This window comes from Capra hircus, chromosome 25 (assembly GCF_001704415.2).
Source record: "Capra hircus breed San Clemente chromosome 25, ASM170441v1, whole genome shotgun sequence".
Classification (NCBI taxonomy): domain Eukaryota; kingdom Metazoa; phylum Chordata; class Mammalia; order Artiodactyla; family Bovidae; genus Capra; species Capra hircus.
In genome coordinates, this window is record NC_030832.1 from 41,505,229 (window position 1) to 41,523,606 (window position 18,378).

Here is an 18,378-nt window from a genome sequence, read left to right on the forward strand (position 1 = left end):
CTCTACTTACAGAGGGATCTCATCCTGACTAGATTCAGAATGCGTTTACTGTCCCTGCCCCACCAGCGTCATCGTCCTACTACACCACCTGCCCGGTGTGCGGACTCCATCCGTGTCACACAGCGCGCACTTTGGAACCCACAGCTGCTCTAAGCACTTTCGGTTCGGTTCAGTTCAGTTCCGTCGCTTAGTCGTGTTCGACTCTTTGCGACCCCATGGACTGCAGCACTCCAGGCCTCCCTGTCCATCACCAACTCCCGGAGCTTACTCAAACTCATGTCCATGGAGTCGGTGATGCCATCCAACCAACTCCTCTGTCGTCCCCTTCTCCTCCCGCCTTCAATCTTTCCCAGCATCAGGCTCTTTTCCAATGAGTCAGTTCTTCGCATCAGGTGTATCAGTCCCTCCAGTGAACACCCAGAACTGATTTCCTTTAGGATGGACTGGTTGGATCTCCTTGCACTCCAAGGGATTCTCAAGAGTCTTCTCCAACACCACAGTTCAAAAGCATCAATTCTTTGGCGCTCTTCACAGCAGCTCTTTCTTTCCCTTTATATTAGAGGACACAAGCACAGAGAAGCTATCACTCTCCCGGCACCAAATATCTACTGATTAATCACCTGTTGTGTGCCAGACACTGTTCCAAGGGACAGCAGTACAGTCGGGAGGGAAACAGCCCTGCCCCAGAGAGCTTACATTCTAGACAAAGGGAGTTCTTGTAGGTAATAAAGGTCAGGGGCTGGAAAAATACAGCAGGGCAGAGGAACAGAGTAAATGCCCTTGGAGGCCTGTAGGAAGAGAAAGGGCAGATTATGCTTGCTAATAGTTTAAATGAACCTTGCAGCCCAACGGGCCCAAAGATCTTCATTATACACACGGAATACAGCGAGTGTAAACTCATTTTTTTTTTTTCTTGTCCTGTGACTGCGTTATAACCCTTGGGCCTAAGATCTTTTTTTTTTTTTTGGTCCTCTGACTACATCACTGGATAGGCTACCCACTCCAGTATTCTTGGGCTTCCCCTGTGGCTCAGCTGGTAACGAATCCTCCTGCAGTGCCAGAGACCTGGGTTTGATCCCTGGGTTGGGAAGATCGCCTGGAGAAAGGAAAGGCTATCCACTCCATTATTCTGGCCTGGAGAAGTCCATGGACTATACAGTCCACGGGGTTACAAAGAGTCAGACACGACAGCGACTTTTTTTTTTTTTTTTTTACATCATAACCCTTGAGCCTAAGATCCGAGATCAGGAAGATGGTTTTCTCAATGCCAGGCATTCAGAGCTAGCAGGCTGTGGACTCCCTGTCCTTTTCAGCGTTAACCTACTTAATATTTATTAATGACAGCTCTGGGAACTAGAGCGCTGTTTCAGCTCCGCCCCGCTCTCCGCCCCACACTCTGGGCGCGCAGCCGGTCGGCCCGAGGGTGTCTCCGGGCACACCTATAGTCGGCCGGGCTCGCCACATCCGGGGCTCGGCGGGCTAGTGCGGTTGCCATGGAAGCGGGGTCGCGGCGGGCGCTGGGGCCGTCGGAGAGGCTGCGGGCAACCGGGTGGCCTGAGGCGCCCCAGAACCCGACGGCCGAGCCCGCCGCGCCCCGGGGCGATCGGGCAGCGCCGCCGCCATGTCGCTGGGCACCGCGGAGCCAGCCTCGGAGACGGTGAGCGCGGAGGGCGGGGGCGGGGGGCGCCCTCAATGCCTCCCACGCCGGGGCGCGGGCCGGAGGGAAGGGGCGCAGGCCGGCGGCCGCCGGTGACCGCAGCCATTATTGTTACCGCATAAGAGCGGACCTCCGGCCGCCGCCCCTCGCCCAGCCTCCAGCCGCCTCTAGTTCCCCACTCGTCCTTGCCCTGGCCGCCGCTTCCAGGAAGCCCTCCCGGACGCTGCGCCCTCGCCGCTTGGCGCCTGCGAAGCCGCGCCCGAGCGGAGCCTGCGATCGCGGCCCGCCGGGGTGACGGAGCTCACTGCGTAAGTGCCCGCCCGCACGGCGATTCCAGGGCTGGGGGCCTCGGACGCGGCGACGGACCCGAGCCGTGCCGGGTGTGAGGGAGGGGCCCCAGGCGCCGAATAGGGCAGGTTTTCCGGAGGAGGGGCCGCACGCCCAGGGGGGCTCCCCCGGGTCAGAGCGAGCGTGTTCTCAACTCTTCCTTCACCCAGTGTTTCTGGGGCGTCAGGCATCAGCTGTAGATGCCACTGCGGGCGAATAAGCGGCATTCCGGTGGCGAGGTGATGGGACTCGGGATGGAGGTGAGGGGAAACACGGCAAAAAAAACCCAAACGGATCGTGTCCATCAAGTCAGAAAATGCCCTGCAGAAAATAAAACAGCCCACGTAAGGGAGGCGGGGTGGTGGGCTGCGTTAGATTGGGTGCCAGGAGCAGCGGGGTGAAGATCTGAGACACCGGGGCCAGCAGGTGCGAAGGTCCTGAGGTGGGAAAGTGCAGGGTTCCAGGGTGCGAAAGAGAGCTTGCTGGGATCTCACTGGGCGACCTGTGTGGATGGAAGGGAGCCGTGGACCTGACCACGGAGGGCCTTGCAGGCAGTGGTCCGGGTCTGAATTCACTCCTGCCACAGTGGGAAGGCTTTGGAGGGCTCCAGAGGCTTTGGAGCTTGACTCACGGGTTGCTTCCTTCACAGGGAGCGGATGGCAGAACCCGGCAGGGCTGCTGGGCGCTCTCCCCAAGTGGGGGCCCAGGGCTCCTGCCACTTGTTCCCCAGGGCACCGAGTCCTGCCTCACCAGGAAGGCCTGCCGCCTGCTCGGGCCTCAGTTACTGCTCCTTCACCTTTACAAGTAGCTCCTCATCCTGTGCCTGTAAAGGTTATTCATGCCCAGAAAAGAAAGTCAATTACCCATAATCTGACTGCCTACAGAAAACCACAGTTAATGTTTGGTATATTTCTTTCTGATTTTTTTCCAACACATTTTTTCTTCCCATATGGCCTTTTAAAACTTGGGTTCCTATTTATATTGGTTTGTAATTCTTGCTGTTTAATTTACTGTTAGCATCTTCCCATATCTACGTTTTCAAAAACATGTTTTAAAAACTAAGTTTGTACATGTATAACTAAATCACTTTGTTGTACACGTAAAACTAATGCTACATTGTTAATCAACTATACTTCAATTTAAAAGAGAAAGAGAAATACATCAAACAGATAAAGACAAATGCTGTATGATCTCACTTAATATGGAATCTCAAAAAGCTGAATTCTAAACAGCAAGGACTGATTGTATAGCACAGGCTACGCTCAGTATCTTATAACCAATGATGGAAATGAATCTGAAAAAAGCATGTATGTAATACAACTAAATCACTCTACTGTACACCTGAGGCTAATATAATATAGTAAATCAACTATACTTCACTTAAAAACTTTCTTACTCTTAATTTGGGGGACTTCCATGGTGGGTCCAATGGCCCAGGCTGTTCACTCCCAGAAGGTCTGGGTTCGATCCCCGGTCAGGGAACTAGATTCCAAGTGCCAGGACTGAGTTCACGTGCCACAACTAAAGATCCCACGTATCGCCACTAAAAAGATTCCGCAGGCCCCAAGGAAGATCAGACATCCTGTGTGCTGCAGCTAAGACCCCACACAGCCAAAGAAAGAAAGAAATATATTTTTTTAATTAAAAAAATGAAAAAATAAAAACTCTAACTTGGGAATTCCCCTGTGGTCCAGTGATTAGGACCCTTGAGCTTCCACTGCAGGGGACACAGGTTTGATCCCTGGTCAGGAAACTAAGGTCCCACGTGCCCTGCAGCACAGCCAAAATAAATAAATATATGTATAAACATCTTCACAAGTGTTATTCATGCAAAAATGGAAAGATAATATTTTTTAATAAAAAAATAAAACCTCTAACCTAATCAGTTCAGTTCAGTTGCTCAATCCGACTCTTTGCGACCCCATGGAGTGCAGCATGCCAGGCCCCCCTGTCCATCACCAACTCCCAGAGCTTACTCAAACTCTTTTCCATGGAGTCGGTGATGCCATCCAACCAACTCCTCCGTCGTCCCCTTCTCCTCCCGCCTTCAGTCTTTCCTAGCATCAGGGTCTTTTCCAGTGAGTCAGCTCTTCGAATCAGGTGGCCAAAGGATTGTGGTTTCAGCTTTAGCATCAGTCCTTCCAGTGAATATTTAGGACTGATTTCCTTTAGGATGGACTGGTTGGATCTCCTTGCAGGCCAAGGGACTCTCAAGAGTCTCCAACACCACAGTTCAAAAGTGTCAATTCTTTGGCAGTCAGCCTTCTTCACAGTCCAACTCTCACATCCATACATGACTCCTGGAAAAACCATAGCTTTGAGTAGACGGACCTTTGTCGGCAAAGTAATGTCTCTGCTTTTTAATATGCTGTCTGGGTTGGTCATAACTTTTCTTCCAAAGAGCAAGCGTCTTTTAATTTCATGGCTGCAGTCACCATCTGCAGTGATTTTGGAGTCCCCCAAAATAAAGTCTGACACTGTTTCCATTGTTTCCCCATCTATTTCCCATGAATTGATGGGACCAGATGCCATGATCTTAGTTTTCTGAATGTTGAGTTTTAAGCCAACTTTTTCAACTGTCCTCTTTCATTTTCATCAAGAAGTTCTAACCTAATAGGATACTCCTATTTTAACTCACCACTTCCTTCCTTTTGGACTTCCCTGTTGACTCAGACAGTAAAAAATCTGCCTACAATACAGGAGACCTGGGTTCCATCCCTGGGTTGGGAAGATCCCCAGGAGAAGGGAATAGCAACCCACTCCAGGTTTCTTTCCTGGAGACTCTCCTGGACAGAGGAGCCTGGCGGGTCGCAGAGAGTCAGACATGACTGAGTAACACTTCCTTGCTTTTCCTCCATTGTCTTCACCTTATGCTATTGGTAACCACGCTGCTCTTAAGGTTCTTACGCACAGAAGCGTTTGTCAAGCCCCTGACGCGCGCTGGCTCTGAGACCACCCGGTGCCCGCCTGTCTTGGTCCCCAGGGGCGCAGTCCCGAGGGAAGGACCAGCGCCAGCGCTCTGCTAGGAGGCTGGCAGCCGTTGGCCCAGGCTGACTGGCGGTTCCCCTGCTGAGCTGACATCTGTTCTCAACCAGACGAGACCCTCTCGAAGGCAGGCACTGGGGGCAGAGCTGCTTCCGGGCTTGCTCGTGCACTTCACGGGGTACGCACGGTGCTGGGGTCCCTGGTGAAGGGCTTCCAGGTTCCAGAACAAGGTGAGAGCATCTGTAGAGCGTCTGTGCTCCTGAGGTTCTCCGTCACCTGCGCCCCCCAGCCCTGCCCCGCCGCCGGACCTCTTGCTCACATCCACTGGGCTGTCCCGCCTCACCGTCCTCCCCAGCCCCACCACAGCCCTCCTCTGAGCTTACAGAGGCGGCTGCCCTGAAGCCTGCGCACGCCGAGCCTGCAGCGGGCCCTTCACACAGCTGCTTGTCGCCTGCTCCCCCCTGTGCCTCAGTTGTACTTTTCCTGCCCTCTGTTATCTCTTAGATTTTTTGTTGAAAACTCGACATTTAGTTAATATATTACTGCAGCTCGCCCCCCCAACATTTAGATAATACATGACAGCTTCTCCCACGCCGCCCCCCCCCCGGTTGGTTTGGGGAGGGACTTGGCTCATCTGACTCTGAAGTGGTCGTGCACGCTCTGTGCAGCCGGTTTCCCTGCTCAGACTTTTTTCTTTCTTTTGAAATCCTTTAGCCCAGCTACCGTGGGGTTACCCTTAGGGCAGCAGAGGCCACGTGTTGGTCAGAGGTTGTCTCACCCGCTGGGCCAGATTTCTGCTGTTACTCCTTGCATGCGTGTGCCCCTGCGTGTGTGTTTGTGCGTGTGTGCAGGCGGCTGTTGCCGTTCAGGGCTTTACAGCTTTGCCCACACACAGCCAGGAACCCGTGCGTGGCTCTCCCCCTCCGTCTCTCCTGAGGGCAGCCTCGGACGTGCCGTGGTCCCCCAGCCCTCCTGGGTATCTGCCTTCGTGTTCCTTTTTTACTTCATTGGCCGTGCTTCGGGCACACAGCGCACGGGATCTTAGCTCCCAGACCAGGGGTCGGACCCGTGCCCTTGCAGTGGAAGCGCGCCGTCTTCAGCCCTGGACCGCCAGGGGAGTCCCCGTCAGCGGTTTTTAAGCCTGGCTTCCTGGGATCTGCTCTCGGGCCAGGGAGGTCCCCCGTTCCGCCAGGGTTCGGTTACCACTGGGGCTCACACCCTCTGGTTGGCCTGGGTGCCGGGCGGGGCGGTTTCCACGTCTGCCCCAAGGCTGCACTGCGGCCCTTGCCCCCAGCCTCCCTGACCCTCAGGCCTGACTGCCGCCCCAGAAGGGCGCTTCTGGGCTCTTCGACTAGCGGCTGCTCTGCAGTGAGCTTTCTGAGCCGTGACCCGAGCTGGGGGCCGGGGTGGCACTGTGCCATCAGTCCTCTGGGCACAGCTGCCGTCCTGCCTCTTCTGGAGAAGGGCCCCTGGGCCCCGGCACGGCAGGGCAGCGGCGTCTCCCCCGAGCAGCGCTCCTTCTGGACGAGCCCCTCCCTGCACGGAGCCCCCGCCCCACAGACACAGGGGCTCTTGGCCTGCAGTGTCTGGGGAGGAGCTCACACCCTAAGCACCCAGCCCTGGGGTCTCCACTGCACCCGCCTGCCTGCAGGACCGCACTCTGGGGTCACTTCAGTCCTTGGGGAGCCGAGGGGCCCCTGACTCTGGAGGCGCTTCCCTGACTTAGTAGATTTTCTGGAATGAAAGATTCATTGATTATCTTCACTAATTGATGAAGATTGATTGCTTTGTGGGTTCTTCTGTTAGATGGTTGTTGGTTGAGGAGCGGGCCTTCCAGGCTCCTCACCCCACCGTCCTGGGAGATGCCCCCTCTGTGAAGGCATCCCTGCCTCCCCTCCATTCACTGGGAATCAAAACCCTGTATGTTCCAGCATCTCATTCTGGACACTATGTCTCTTCCCCCAGTGTCTTAGTTAATGTAGATTTAATGCTTTAAAATCCCAACGGGAGAACGTGTCCTCCTTGTCACTGAGGAAGCTGAGATGCGGAGGGGTCCGTGGCGCGACCAGCCTCGCACAGCTGACGCGAGGCCACGTTGCTGCCCCAGGCCTTTTGGGACCCCCCAGCGCACTGCCCGCCAGCCACCGCCCCGCAGGGTCCCTCGCGTGCAGTTTGCATGCGGTCTCCTGTAGGAATCCGCGCAGGCTCCGGTCCTGCTTGCCGAGGAAGAGTACATTGCCCTCGACCGCCAGCGCGCTCTTTTGCTTTCCGATACTGTGCGTGGCCTCTGCTGGAGGGGTGGGTCTTGGGCTGCTCGGTGAGCCCAGGTGCTGAGAGTATTGCGCTGTCTAGGTCCTTCGGCAGAACGAGGAGGGACAGACTCGGGGAGCTGACGGGGGATGCGATGGCGGGGGTGAGCCCACCTGGTGTTGTTCACCACGCGGGCCATCTCCTTCCCTTGTTGAAATTTCAGGTCCTTGAAAAGTCATCAGGGTTTTATTCAGAACAAAGAGCTGTGACGAGTGCTCACATGAGAAAGTGTTGCCACTTTCCTGTGGGACTGTCGACAGCTCCCTTGGTGGCTGGCGGGCCAGTGCTGTGACGCTGGGGCTGAGACAGCCTCCACCTGCTGCCCTGATCCCCCTGCCTGAGTTTTCCACATCATTCTTGTGCAATTTGTTAAATGAAGACTTTACTCTGTAACTGTCATTTACTACTTAAAAAAATTTTGTATTGGAGTATGGTTCCCGTACCTCGTTGTGTTACTTTCTTCTGTGCAGTGAAGTGAATCGGCCACACCTGTTCACGCGTCCCCTCTTCTTTGGAGTTCCTTCCCATCTAGGTCACCACGGAGCCCCGAGTAGAGTCCCCTGTGTTCCGCAGTATGCCTGTCATTTGCCGCTCGCGCCTCAGAATCCTCCTGCCAGTGCAGCAGACCTGGGTTCGATCCCGGGGTCGGGAAGCTCCCCCGGAGAAGGAAATGGCAGCCCACTCCAGCATCCTTGCCTGGAGAATCCCGTGGACGGGGAGCCTGGCTGCTGCAGTCCTTGGGGTCCCACTCCAGCATCCTTGCCTGGAGAATCCGTGGACGGGGAGCCTGGCTGGCTGCAGTCCTTGGGGTCCCACTCCAGCATCCTTGCCTGGAGAATCCCGTGGACGGGGAGCCTGGCGGCTGCAGTCCTTGGGGTCCCACTCCAGCATCCTTGCCTGGAGAATCCCGTGGACGGGGAGCCTGGCTGCTGCAGTCCTTGGGGTCCCACTCCAGCATCCTTGCCTGGAGAATCCCGTGGACGGGGAGCCTGGCGGCTGCAGTCCTTGGGGTCCCACTCCAGCATCCTTGCCTGGAGAATCCCGTGGACGGGGAGCCTGGCGGCTGCAGTCCTTGGGGTCCCACTCCAGCATCCTTGCCTGGAGAATCCCGTGGACGGGGAGCCTGGGCTGCAGTCCTTGGGTCCCACTCCAGCATCCTTGCCTGGAGAATCCATGGACAGGCTGCGACAGTCCTTGGGGTCCCACTCGAGCATCCTTGCCTGGAGAATCCCGTGGACAGGGGAGCCTGGCGGCTACAGTCCTTGGGGTCCCACTCCAGCATCCTTGCCTGGAGAATCCCATGGACAGGGGAGCCTGGCGGCTACAGTCCTTGGGGTCCCACTCCAGCATCCTTGCCTGGAGAATCTCGTGGACGGGGAGCCTGGCGGCTGCAGTCCTTGGGGTCCCACTCCAGCATCCTTGCCTGGAGAATCTCGTGGACGGGGAGCCTGGCGGCTGCAGTCCTTGGGGTCCCACTCCAGCATCCTTGCCTGGAGAATCTCGTGGACAGGGGAGCCTGGCTGCTGCAGTCCTTGGGGTCCCACTCCAGCATCCTTGCCTGGAGAATCCTGTGGACAGGGGAGCCTGGCGGCTGCAGTCCTTGGGGTCCCACTCTAGTATCCTTGCCTGGAGAATCTCGTGGACAGGGGAGCCTGGCGGCTGCAGTCCTTGGGGTCGCAAGGAGTCGGGCACAGCTGAGAGACTGAACGATGATAGTGGGGAAAGGATTGAAAAATTGTTCTGCTTTCCCCCGTTTTAGGATGGAAGCCTAAGTGCGTTAACACAGACACATCATCCACTGGGCAAGTTCCCTTTGCTCCGGGACGTGCTAGCCCTGGGGATAGTACCGATTTTGTTGTGCTCCGTGCGCCAGGTCTGATCGCTGGAGCCAGAGGCAGGAGCCTCTGTACACGAAGACAGCGCCTGCGCTGGTGATGCGCCGATCACTCTCACCAGGGGGCAGTCGTAGGTTCCTTGTGCTCTGATGCAAAGACGAATGCTTTTATCAAGAACCATTCACTGGGGGCGGGATAACCTGGGAGCGTGAGATTAACAGACACTACTGTCTATGAGACAGAGAAAGAAACGGAGGTTTCCCGTATAGTGCGGGGATCTCCATTCAGTGTCCTGCAATAACCTATAATGGAAAAGGATCTTTTAAAGCAACTGTACTTCAATTTAAAAAAAAGAACTGTCTGTCGATTCTGTGGAGATGCTGTTGCTGGACTGACAGGCCTGGAGCCACCCCGCCAGCAGAGTTTGGCTTCGTGTCCCCACCGTCCCTTTGGATGCAGTGGACCGAACCGGCCGCCACCCACTCCGAGTGATCTGTCCCCTCCTGCTGGACGCGGGGCTCTCCCCCGCAGCTCGGCCCAGGGGTTTCCACCTTGTGAGTGCGGCCGTGGGCCGAGCGGTGCCGACGGTTTCACTTTGCGTCTCTTCCTCCAGGGGGATGGCAGTCTGTCTGCGGCCACCTTTGACTCTGACTCTGACACGGTGAGTGCAGCTGGGGGGCTGGCGCTCTGTTTACCCGCTGACTCCCGCGGGTCTCCCCGCAGGCGCTGCGTTCAGGGCCAGATCACAGATTCCAGACGCCCTCGGCTGGATCTGAACCACTGAGACGATAGCTTTAAGACTTCTACAGAAGTCAGTTGTGAGCAGAGTGCGTTTGAGGCTGATGACAAGCTCCTAGCCTGCGGTCTGGTTTTGGCCTGCACGCCCCCACCCCTGCCCCAGCTCCCAAGCCCTGCGTGGAGGGGAGAGAGCAGAGCAGGGTGTTGGAGGTGTGAGAAAGGGCCCAGGGCGCTCCCACCTCCCGCAGCTCTGAGGACTCCAGGGGGAGCACCCCGGTCCAGTCCGAGGTCTGAGGAGCAGGGCCTCCACAGAGAGTTTCCTCCTCAACACTCAGGACACGGCCGAGATGCTCCCCGGAGGAAGAGGGATCCAGGGATCCGAACCAGTCTCCCGGGATCTCAGTGTTCTGAGCGAGATTTCCTGTTTGGAGTGAAGCAGTGGGTGAGGCCTGGGTGGTGCCCAGCTCCGCGTGTGGCCCAGGCTGTCGGGGGTGTCCTCCAGCCGGGCCAGCGCTGCCCCACGCCCCCATCTCACATCTCACCTGTGGGCATCCCCCCACCTCCATCTCTGGGGCCTGCTGGCCACACGCTGTGTCGGGGGCGCCTCCCCCGGGCTGCCCACTCCCGTGTCGGGGGCGCCTCTGCGCCTCCCTGCCCTCCGCTCTGACTCTGCTTGATCTCTTGGTGTCGGCCGCTTAAACCACCGCCCACCCGCCTCCCCCATCCTGAGCACTCCTATGCTGCTTGGTTGGGGCCATTCCAGCTGCCTGAGAAGGCTCAATCATCTCTTCTTTCTTTCAGAAAGCAAAAAAGAAAAGTTTCCACAAACCTCCACCCACATCCCTGAGTAAGTATGACCAGCTTGCCTCGGAAGGGGCTCTCAGAAGGCCTCCTTCCCGGGTGTCCTGGGAGGAGACTCAGCTGCGTCTGTCTTCTTTGCAGACTCACTGATGCACGCCCTTCTGCCCCTCGGCTCTGTCTCATGCTGGGGCTCACTCCCGAGTCTTTGCCCTCCGCAGGCGTGCCTGTGGGCGGAGGCCCCGTGGGGCAGAGGTCCTGAGCCCTCCCTGCACCGCTGAGCCCCCAGCCCCAGGGCACAGCAATGGTCTCTTGTGATCTCGTTCCGAGCTGCTGGAGTGAGGGAAACACAGGATTTGTTCTTGAGACACAAAGAGTTCATCTGGGTGGTATACTGAATTTTATGCTTCCCAAGGTCTTTGTGACCAATCACATCCTAGGTCAGCTTTCTTTTGCTGCCGAAAAGCCTGTGGCTTTGCCTGACTTTATTATATACTCACCGTCAGACCTACTGCCTTACGCGTGTGACACAGTCAGAGAGTACAAATGAGCGCAAGAAGAGCATACGCAGGAAGATAAACTCCTGCAAAGAAGAGAGCGTGTTTTGTAGTAGAAATAAATTTCAGCATTAGAAAGGCACCAGCTAGCGAACCTGACTGCAGAGCAGAAACAGAGGCACAGACGCAGAGAACAAGCCTTGGTTTCCGTAACCAAGGAGGGCTGGGGGGTGGGGTGAATCGGGGGTGGGCTGACATACACGCTGCTGTGCGTGGAGCAGGTGGCTGGAGAGGCCCGACCACGCAGCACAGGGAACTCCACCCAGCGCTCTGTGGTGACCTGTTTGGGAAGGAAATCCAAAAGAGAGGGGCTATACAGACACATGGGCTTCCCAGGCGGCGCTAGTGGTGAAGAACCCGCCTGCCAACGCAGGACACATAAGAGATGGCGGATTCTACTCCTGGGTGGGGAAGAGCCCCTGGAGGAGAGCGTGGAAACCCACTCCAGTGTTCTTGCCTGGAGAATCCCAAGGACAGAGGAGCCTGGCGGGCTGCAGTCACCGGGGTCGCAGAGAGTCGGACACGACCGAGTGACTCAGCACTAGTACAGCCGATTCATTTTGCTGTGCAGCAGAAACGAACACAGCATGGTTAATTAGCAATGCCTAAAGAAGGTCTGCGGTTATTGATATTTCTCCCGGCAATCCTGATTCCAGTTTGTGCTTCCTCCAGCCCAGCGTTTCTCATGATGGACTCAGTTCGGTTCATTTAAGTTAAATAAGCAGGGTGACAATGTGCAGCCTGGACGTACTCCTTTTCCCGTTTGGAACCAGTCTGCTGGTCCATGTCCAGTTCTAACTCCTAACGTTCCCTTAATAGTTGTACGCCTGTCTGGTTTCCAAGCCACGACAGCAGGAATCCAGGCTGTCCCGTTCATTTCATAAATGTGTCTCTACTGCCCAGTACTGGCCATCTGATACAAAGAGCCAACTCATGGGCAAAGACCAGATGCTGGGAAAGGTTGAGGGCAGGAGGAGAAGGGGGTGGCGGAAGATGACATGGTTAGATGGCATCACTGACTCAGTGGACATGAATTTGAGCAAACGCCAGGAGAGAGTGGAAGACAGGGAAGCCTGGCGGGCTACGTCCATGGGGTCTCAAAGAGTCGGACGCGACTTAGCGACTGAACAACGACTGCCCGCTCCAGGTCTACGGGGTTTGTGGTCCCCGTGTGCTGAGGTTTCCGGGCCTCGCTGTGCTCTGAGGCGGCGAGGCTTCCGGCCCCTCCGCGTTCACTGTTCCTGCGGCGTCAGCCAGCAGCAGGAACCACCAGCTGCTTCTTCACAACTTTATCCGTGGGCGTACTTGTGGAATTCTCACTATTTATTGATGAACCCTGTGCATTAAGGAGGGAAATGTCGTTTGTGGGTTTTTTTTACCTTCATAAATACGCACTTAAATGCATGTTTAAAGTTTGGAAGACCTTCCAAATACCCTGGGAGTGACCACAGTGGTCCTGGGTGAGTGGAAACGCCTCAGGGCCCAATGTGTCTTTACTCCCACATCCTAAATGATAAAGGGGAATTTTCCGTAAATTCCATAAGCCGTGGAAAAATCTTAGAAATTTAAAAAACTGAATACATTAGATTTAGAATCTCAGGACCTTCTACAGGTATAAATTGCTTTGGTATTTAAGAAATATAAGCATGTTTTATGAGCAACTTGGTTTTGCATAAATTTGCACAATCTCTGTATTTTACGTGAAGAAGCAAAATTCTGGATTAAAATATAATTTTAAAATCCTTCCTTTGTTTTGGTGAAAAAATAAAAAAATGCCCTAGGGGGGAAAAATGGGAAATTAAATACTGCAATATTGGTACAACTTTAGGTTCATATTTTAAAATCAATTCCAGTTACTTCTTTACAATAAAATTTAAAAAGCAAATGTGAGTATATAAACATAGCCGTGTGGTTTTTTTTTGCCGGAATGTGCTCATCTGGGGCTGCTGTGAGTGTCTCGCTGTATCTACCATCTTTGTCTTTCTGAAGCACAGATGTTGTGGGGGCCACAGTGTTCTGCACCGCTAAACCCGTGTGTTGTCTTTCTAGAGTCACCTTATCACTCTAAACCGAGGAAGGTGGCCTCCTGGAGATCTCTGAGGACCGCAGTGAGCATGCCTCTCGGGGGCCGGATGTCCTTGACGCCCCAAAAGCTGTGTCTGGGAAGCTCCAAGCAAGGTACGCGGTCACACCTCGGAAATAGACCCCTCCTTAAAAAAAGAAAAAGAAATAGACCCGTCCTGCTCACGAGCAGCGCCTGGTCCCAGGTGCTGACAACACAGAGCTTTGAATATGCCTTGTCTGAATGGCTCCGTTTCTGACCTTGTCAAAGATGTGGCTCCTTGAAGTGTTTACTCCGAGTGTGTGCGACCTCTGACATCTGCTCTGCGGGTCTCGGCCTGTCTGAGCGGGGCTGGCAGTGGTGGGTCACAGACCCTCCTCCCAACGGCTTTGGGAGTCGTGTAAGCCGGTCAAGGTCACGCCGGCAGCTTGGAAGGGAATGTGCTGGGAGCATGCACAGCCTGGAAGTGGGCAGGCACCCCAGGGAGGGCTTTGCTGATCTTGGGGCGGGTGGCTGAACGTTGCTCACACATCCCGTGAGCTTCCTTCAACCCCCCGAGCCCAGTTACTAGAGGCAGCGCCATCCATCGTGTCTGCTCGTGCCTATCGCGTTAAAACCGTGCACATTCAAACCAGGCAGTCTGACCCCAGCCCAGACTTCAGACCTCACCTTGGAGTGTGCCTGGACCCACCCCCCCAGCAGCGCCCCCGACTTTGTGACCGAAGCCTTGAGAATGAAGAGGTCAAACCTCAGGCGTTCTGCCAGCCACGGTGAGCTCGCCGCGGTGACACAGCCGCGAGCCCGGGCGTGGGGGCCGGGGGTGCTCTGCGGAGTGAGGGGCGGGCCCCCCGTAGGCGGCCGCCGAGCGTCCTGAGGACGGTGACCCTGAAGGTCCCTGCTGCCTCCTGGAGGGTGGCTTTCCTGCTGTGGAGGGAGACGTCATCCCTGGCTTCAGTGGTGCCTGCCTCCCGGAGTCACAGGAAACGGGTTATATAAACGCTCTTAGAAGTGAAAGCTGCAAGGATAATGCTGCTGCCGCTAAGTCGCTTCAGTCGTGTCCGACTCTGTGCAACCGCATAGACAGCAGCCTACCAGGCTACTCCATCCATGGGATTTTCCAGGCAAGAGTACTGGTGTGGGGTGCCATTGCCTTCTCCAGATGGCAAGGATAATAGCCCAAATCTCACAAAGCAGGGCCGGTTGGTGTCGTGCTCCTGTCTTCCTGTCCGGCCTGAGTCCACGCGCCTCCTCCCCAGCATCCACTGCCTTTCCGTCGGCCCTGTGGGAAGCCCCGAGAAGCCTTGTCCCGGCGCCCGGGCTGGTCCCCTTGCGGCTCTGCTGGCCGGCGTTGCTGTTTCAGCCTCACGTGTTTTAGAGTCCCGTCCCCGTTAGGGACCGCGCTGAAGCAGAGTGCCCAGGGCACTGTGCCGACCTTGGGCGCAGGGCCGGGTGCTGGCATGTGCGCGATGATGTCACTGCGTCTGTTTCTGACTGTCTGTCTGCTGCCTCAAGTCTGAAGGCGTGGCTTTTCTTTTCGACTCCCTCCCCTAACCCTTTTGTAGATGGGTACATGGGATCCCTGGTGGCTCAGAGAATCTGCCTGTCACTGCGGGAGACCCAGGTTCAATCAGGAAGATCCCTTGGAGAAGGGAGTGACTACCCACTCCAGCATTTTTACCTGGAGAACCCCCTGGAGATCCTGGCGGGCTACCGTCCTTGGGATCGCAAAAGAGTTGGGCGCGACTTAGCGGCTGGGCAGCAGCAGCCCTCCTTCATCCTCTGAGTGTAGTCAAGCCCTGTGTTCACATGCCTTAGTTTGCTTTCGCTGCTTCTTCCCAAATCAATACCTGTTTGGGTTTTCCTACTTCTGGGGAAAGACCATGATCAGGTTAGAAATATTGAACCATATTTGCTCTTTTTTACTGTTTTTGCTTTTTTTTTAAAAGATAATTGTGTTAACCTCCAGGTGTCCCTAAGGTATAGTCCAGTGTCCCTTCTTTTCAGAGGGCTGTGTGTCTCCCTGCAGGTTACGTTCCGGGGAACCCCGTCTATAGAGAGAAGGAGGACATGTATGACGAGATCATTGAGCTGAAGAAGGTAGGGTTCCCGCCCATCTTCTGCGGCTGTTAACGCGGGGAGGGCCCTCTGGAACGCGGATGGGAGGGCGGCACCTGTGCCGGGGTATGTCCCGTGGGAAGAGCAGGGGTTGCGGAGTGACACCGAGTTTAAGCCCTGGCCGGGCGCCTGAGCAGCTGGGAGATGCTGGCTCCCAGAGGGCCACCCGCCAGCGGCAAGGGGACCTGGACAGCGGTCAGCCAGCGAGCTCTGGGTCTCCCTGGGGGGACGAGGTTATTTCCCGTCCCTTTGCGCCCAAGCCCTGGCATTAGGATGAGCCTTTCTGGGCTGTCGCTGTGACCGGCAACTTCCCGTCCACGTTGTTCTCATGGCGCTTCAAAGCTCTCACTGGCTCTGTCTCTACACGCCCATGAGAGGTGACGGCCTTGAGGCTCAGAGAGCTTTATAGTCTGTCCAGGGGTTACCACTAGCAGACCCAGGCTGTTCAAGGTCGTCTGCCTCCCAGGACCATGGCTCCGTTTGCATAACCCACGCTGCCGCTCCCCAGAGCGCAAGCCGCCCCGAGATGAGCAGTGTACCCCTCGTCCCCACCTGGTCCCCCCTACGCCACGCCTGGCTCTGTGCACCGCATAGCTCGTGGTGCCGCCTGGAGACTCGGGGGCCTTTCCCGTCCATGATGTGGGTCTGTTCACAGTCTGCCGCCCCCCCCCACCCCCGCCAATAGAGCCGGGACCCACCTGGCACGAGGTCAAGCAGGGTGCTGGCGGCCGGCATGCCCAGAGCACTCGAGAGCCTGGAAGCCACCTTGGGCGAGGGTCCCTGTACACGACAGCCCCGCTGTGGGAGCTGCAGAGTCCTCACCCGGGAGGCGACTGAGAGCCCTGCGTCCTCGTGGTCGCGACACTCGGGGGGGAGCCTTCTCGGGGCCAGAAGCAGGTCTCTGGGTGGGATCACTGCCTTATTCCAAGTACGCAGGCCTCCTCTTCCCTTCCAAGGGGAGGGTTTATCTTCAGCACTCTGCTGCCCCGGAGGGCAGGGGCACAGGGTGGTTTTTCTCTGGCAAGTGACATCTCAGTTTGCTGTTGAAAATGGGGAGGGGCGTAAGTGCAGCTTCATGGGGTTTTGTGAGGGTTCAACGCAGTAATCCACAAGAGGGCTTTAGCGCAGGGTTCTTAGCTGTGCTGAGCAGGGCAGGTATTCCTGGAAGCAGAATTCCCGTTATTGGATTTCTCGTCTTTCCCAGTGAATGGGCGTTAACTGATTAGTTCACAAAACGGGCCCTGAGGGCCAGGTCTCTTTCCCACCGGCTGCAGCCACTGGCCAGCTTTGCCGGCGGCCCGCAGTGGGTGGACGCCCAACTGTCTCTCCGGTGGCTGGGCTGGGTCTGTTCTGATGCTCAGACTCTCTGCTGAGTACTGCGAGTCCCTTGACAGGACGTCTCCAAGACGGCTGGCTGACTCGGGTGCAGGCTGTGCTGGAAGCTGGTCAGCTCCAGTGCTGGCTGACCCCATGGGCATTTCTGGATGAGGCTCACATGTGACTTAACCTGACACTTTCCCAGCCATGGGGTTCCACGGACCAGGAGAAAGTTTACTCAAGTGAGGCTGTTAGAAGTCCCCTCCCGTGAGCGTTTCCTCAAAGGACCACACATGTCTGGAGTAATAGGAAGGACATCATTTCAAAATACAGGATAGTTGTAAACAGTGAATAAACTTAGTTTTATGAAAAATTGACAGTCTTCCTTCTAAATTCACCGCAGATGGGTGGGAGATTCACCCACAGATAAACGTGTGGGAACCGGCGCTCTGACCAGCTGAGCCTTAGTTGAGCATGAGTCTTGAGTAGACGTCAGCCTGTGACAGTTTGTGGCGTGAAGAACACTCCCACAGTGCCCCCAGGACTGCCGCTGGCCGTGCCATTTGTGTAGCAGCGCTCGTCTGTGGCGGGGGCGCTGTTGGCATTTTAGGGGGCAGGGTTCCTGGTTGCCTGCGTTGCCCTGCACCTAACGGGGTGTCTGCCCCCCAGCCCCAGCCGCCATGGTAGCGTCCAGACCTGCCTCACCGTCCATGCACGCAGAGCCCTGCTCAGGAACCAGGAGCTTTAATGCTCCTCTCCATCTCCGTGTTTCACCCGGATGTGTGTGTGCATGGTGGGTGTGTGTGTGTGTGTGTGTGTGTGTGTGTGTGTGTGTGTGGTCCTTCTTTCCTTCAGTCACTAAACGTGCAAAAGAGTGATGTGGACCTGATGAGAACGAAGCTTCGGCGCCTTGAAGAGGAAAACAGCAGAAAGGACCGGCAGATAGAGCAGCTTCTGGACGCGTCCCGAGTAAGTGCGGGGCCGGGACGCGGTGCCGGACGCAGGCGTTCCCCCGGCCGGGGAGGCCCAGCGCACCTTGTCTTCATCTCTCAATCTGCTTACAACAGGGCCCAGATTTTGTTCGGACTCTGGCAGAGAAAAGGCCTGATACTGGCTGGGTGAGTATAATCCCCAGCAGCACAGCTAATCTGTCCGCTGAAATCTTACCTCCAAAACGGCCTTTAGAGGCAGGCCTTCTCTCTGAAGCACTCAGAGCAGAGGAGGAGCAGGCGGGCGGAAGGCCTTCCTGAAACCCTCCTCCAGGGAGCGGTGGGGCTTACACCGCGGGGGCCTTAGAGGGAGCAGGAGGCGGGCTGAGCAGGCTGAGCGCAAGGGCGCAAAGACGCAGGAGAAGGCAGTCACGGCGGGGACTTGCCCCCGCCACGCCTCAGAGGACACGTCGGGCCCAACACACGCTGCTGATTCAAGAAGGAACCAAAGCGGGAGTAGGGTCAGGGCCTTAAGGACACGCAGACCCTTCTTGTGCGTCATATAACAACACATAACACGTTGAACAGAATTGTGGAAAATGGAGCAGCTGCGCTGTTAACACTGTGGGAACAGGCTGCCGCAGTCGGAGAAAAGTGAGTCAGTAAACGTCACCTGAGCCAAGGAAGGACGTTTCAGAAATATCTGAGATGCGATTCACTTCTGAGACTCTTGACACAAAGTCATGTT

General features: G+C 56.2%; 1 protein-coding gene across 8 annotated transcripts in view; it reads left to right on the forward strand.

Moving 5' to 3' along the window:
- Nucleotides 1,420-18,378, forward strand: part of IQCE (IQ motif containing E) — a 39,757-nt gene continuing 22,798 nt past the window's right edge. For 2 of the 8 annotated variants that reach the window (XM_018040500.1, XM_018040503.1), the window contains exons 1-8: nucleotides 1,506-1,657; nucleotides 9,728-9,775; nucleotides 10,654-10,699; nucleotides 13,257-13,385; nucleotides 13,905-14,039; nucleotides 15,296-15,366; nucleotides 17,557-17,670; nucleotides 17,769-17,819. In XM_018040500.1, coding sequence (XP_017895989.1) covers nucleotides 1,622-1,657; nucleotides 9,728-9,775; nucleotides 10,654-10,699; nucleotides 13,257-13,385; nucleotides 13,905-14,039; nucleotides 15,296-15,366; nucleotides 17,557-17,670; nucleotides 17,769-17,819 — 630 coding nt within the window. In that variant the 5' untranslated portion in view covers nucleotides 1,506-1,621. Of the gene's footprint in view, nucleotides 1,658-1,780; nucleotides 1,966-9,727; nucleotides 9,776-10,653; nucleotides 10,700-13,256; nucleotides 13,386-13,904; nucleotides 14,040-15,295; nucleotides 15,367-17,556; nucleotides 17,671-17,768; nucleotides 17,820-18,378 lie in introns of all 8 variants that reach the window. The other 6 variants (XM_018040507.1, XM_018040501.1, XM_018040504.1 and 3 more) reach the window with 6 other exon arrangements.